General features: G+C 40.1%; 1 gene segment (V, D, J or C); it reads right to left on the reverse strand.

The window, feature by feature from the left end:
• Nucleotides 1-566: 566 nt before the first annotated feature.
• Nucleotides 567-1,151, reverse strand: LOC136172549 (T cell receptor alpha variable 14/delta variable 4-like). The segment is given in 2 exon segments: nucleotides 567-931; nucleotides 1,103-1,151. Coding segments are annotated over 2 exon segments (414 nt in total).
• Nucleotides 1,152-2,083: the final 932 nt, after the last annotated feature.

Consider the following 2,083-nt stretch of genomic DNA (forward strand, 5'->3'; position numbering starts at 1 on the left):
GTCTGGGTGTTGGTCAAAACCCAATTTGGTGATGTATCATTGGCTCTTTCTGATTCTATTTTCTTTTAATGTTAGGGTGTTTAATGCTAATATGTTGAAAGTAAGCTAGATAATTCTCCAATAAACATCTATATTATTTATTTGTATATAACAAGTGGCTTATTTTGTTAACAAATCCTTTGAACCTGAGACAAAAGTGAAAACTTTTGGTAGAACATGAATAAATTGAAATGAAAAATCCAACAATTCACACATATTTTTACTGATTTATAATTCAGACATTTCTGAATTTCCTTAGCAAATTCTTCTAGCTCATATGAATCACTACATGGCAAGGATTTTATGTGGCTAATTTTTGTCCTCAATACATAATTTTACATTTTTAATAAATAAATAACTTAAACCTAAATTTTTAGGGATAAGGAATTTTTTAATGAATGATAGCTCTGAATATGGCCTCTGAACCTAGAGAACTATTTTCTTAGAATGAGTATCTTCTCTCTAACCCTATGCCTGTGCAACCCTAATCACTTCCTGTCTGTGCTGGCAACTGCCTGGCCTGGTCCCTACGGCAGGTGGAACAGGGCCCTGGGTTTTGGTACAAATCCCTCCTCCACACGTCTCACTGTGGGCTCTCTCAGTGCACAGAAATACACTGCAGAGTCCTCCAGCTGTGAAGCTGAGATAACAAGTGTGATAGATTTTCTTGTTTTCTGGAAATTAAATGAGTAGCGACCTTCTGTGGCATTTTGCTGGTTATGAGAATCCTGACGAATAAGGAGAATCATCCCCCCACTGCTGGGCTGCTTGTACCAAAATAAACTGTAACGTGAATCACTGGTGTCATACTTGCAGTCCAGGGTCACAGCTTCCTTCTCCTGTACTAATAATTGTGGTTGGTCTTGAGTTACCTTCTGGGCAATAACGGATCCTAAAAAAAAAAAAAAAAAAAAAAATCAGAACCTTAGGAATAAGTGGTGTGGAATGAAGAAATCCTATTTTAGAACCTACTACCCCTTCTTCCCAGGGTTCCCATAAGACTGCCTGTTCCTCCAGTCCTTAGGTCACAGAGGAGGCACAGTTCCATTGGGACCATCCTTACCTGAACACAGTGAAGCCACGACCACTTTCAGAAGGCTGGAGAGAAGCATGTTTCAGCTCTCCACTAGATGGAAAATATCTTCTTCTTCAATGTCAAGGCTTTGCAAGGTGAGCCTGAAAGGGTAAGGGAAGGATTGCTGGTTATGTGCTGCTGCTGCCCCACAACAGGAAACAGGGGTTTCCTGGAGTAGCAAGTTGATGTGGCTCATGTCAACTTCTCTATGGACCAAGTGAATGTCTCACTCACCCCCAAACTTCCTTTTGCATTAACCAGCTCTTCAGTTCAGTTCGGTTCAGTTCAGTCGCTCAGTTGTGTCTGATTCTTTGCAACCCCATGAACCGCAGCACGCCAGGCCTCCCTGTCCATCACCAACTCCCAGAGTCTACCCAAACCCATTTTCAGTTGACACCAGTTACATCTGAAAATAAACACAAGTCAAATTTGATATTGAAAGGAAGAGTGAAAATTTGACTAACTACTGTGTTCAGCTGTTGCATCTATGATGGAACTTGTTTCAAGATACTGCATGTATTGGATTATGGAAACAACATAAGATGTAGTGATCATTTATCCTTTACCTACATGTGTTTTCTTTCACTTAAGATAGAAATAAATTGCTTTATGAAAAGAAGACAAATCTGTTTGTGCTAATTACTGCAGCTTTCTCAATCTACATATCAATATGGCAATTACTATAATTCTTCACCACAACATCTGCTCAGTTACCTAACTTGGGACCTAATAGTAGGAGAAAAGATAATCTCCCTTTGCAGAAGGCTAGGATGAATCTCGCAGACATGGAGTTCTATCACAGTGGTCCCTTTCTCCTCTCTATTTGTTCTGACAGCCCAGGTCTGTTCAGAGAGGGCAAATAGATGCTAGATTTTGGTCATCAGGTTATCAAACCTTTGAATTTATACTGTTCCCATTAATTCAGTTGGAACCCTCTCAGTCAGGTCCGACTCTCTGCGACCCCAGACC

This window comes from Muntiacus reevesi, chromosome 7, assembly GCF_963930625.1.
Source record: "Muntiacus reevesi chromosome 7, mMunRee1.1, whole genome shotgun sequence".
In the NCBI taxonomy this organism is placed as follows: Eukaryota; Metazoa; Chordata; class Mammalia; order Artiodactyla; family Cervidae; genus Muntiacus; species Muntiacus reevesi.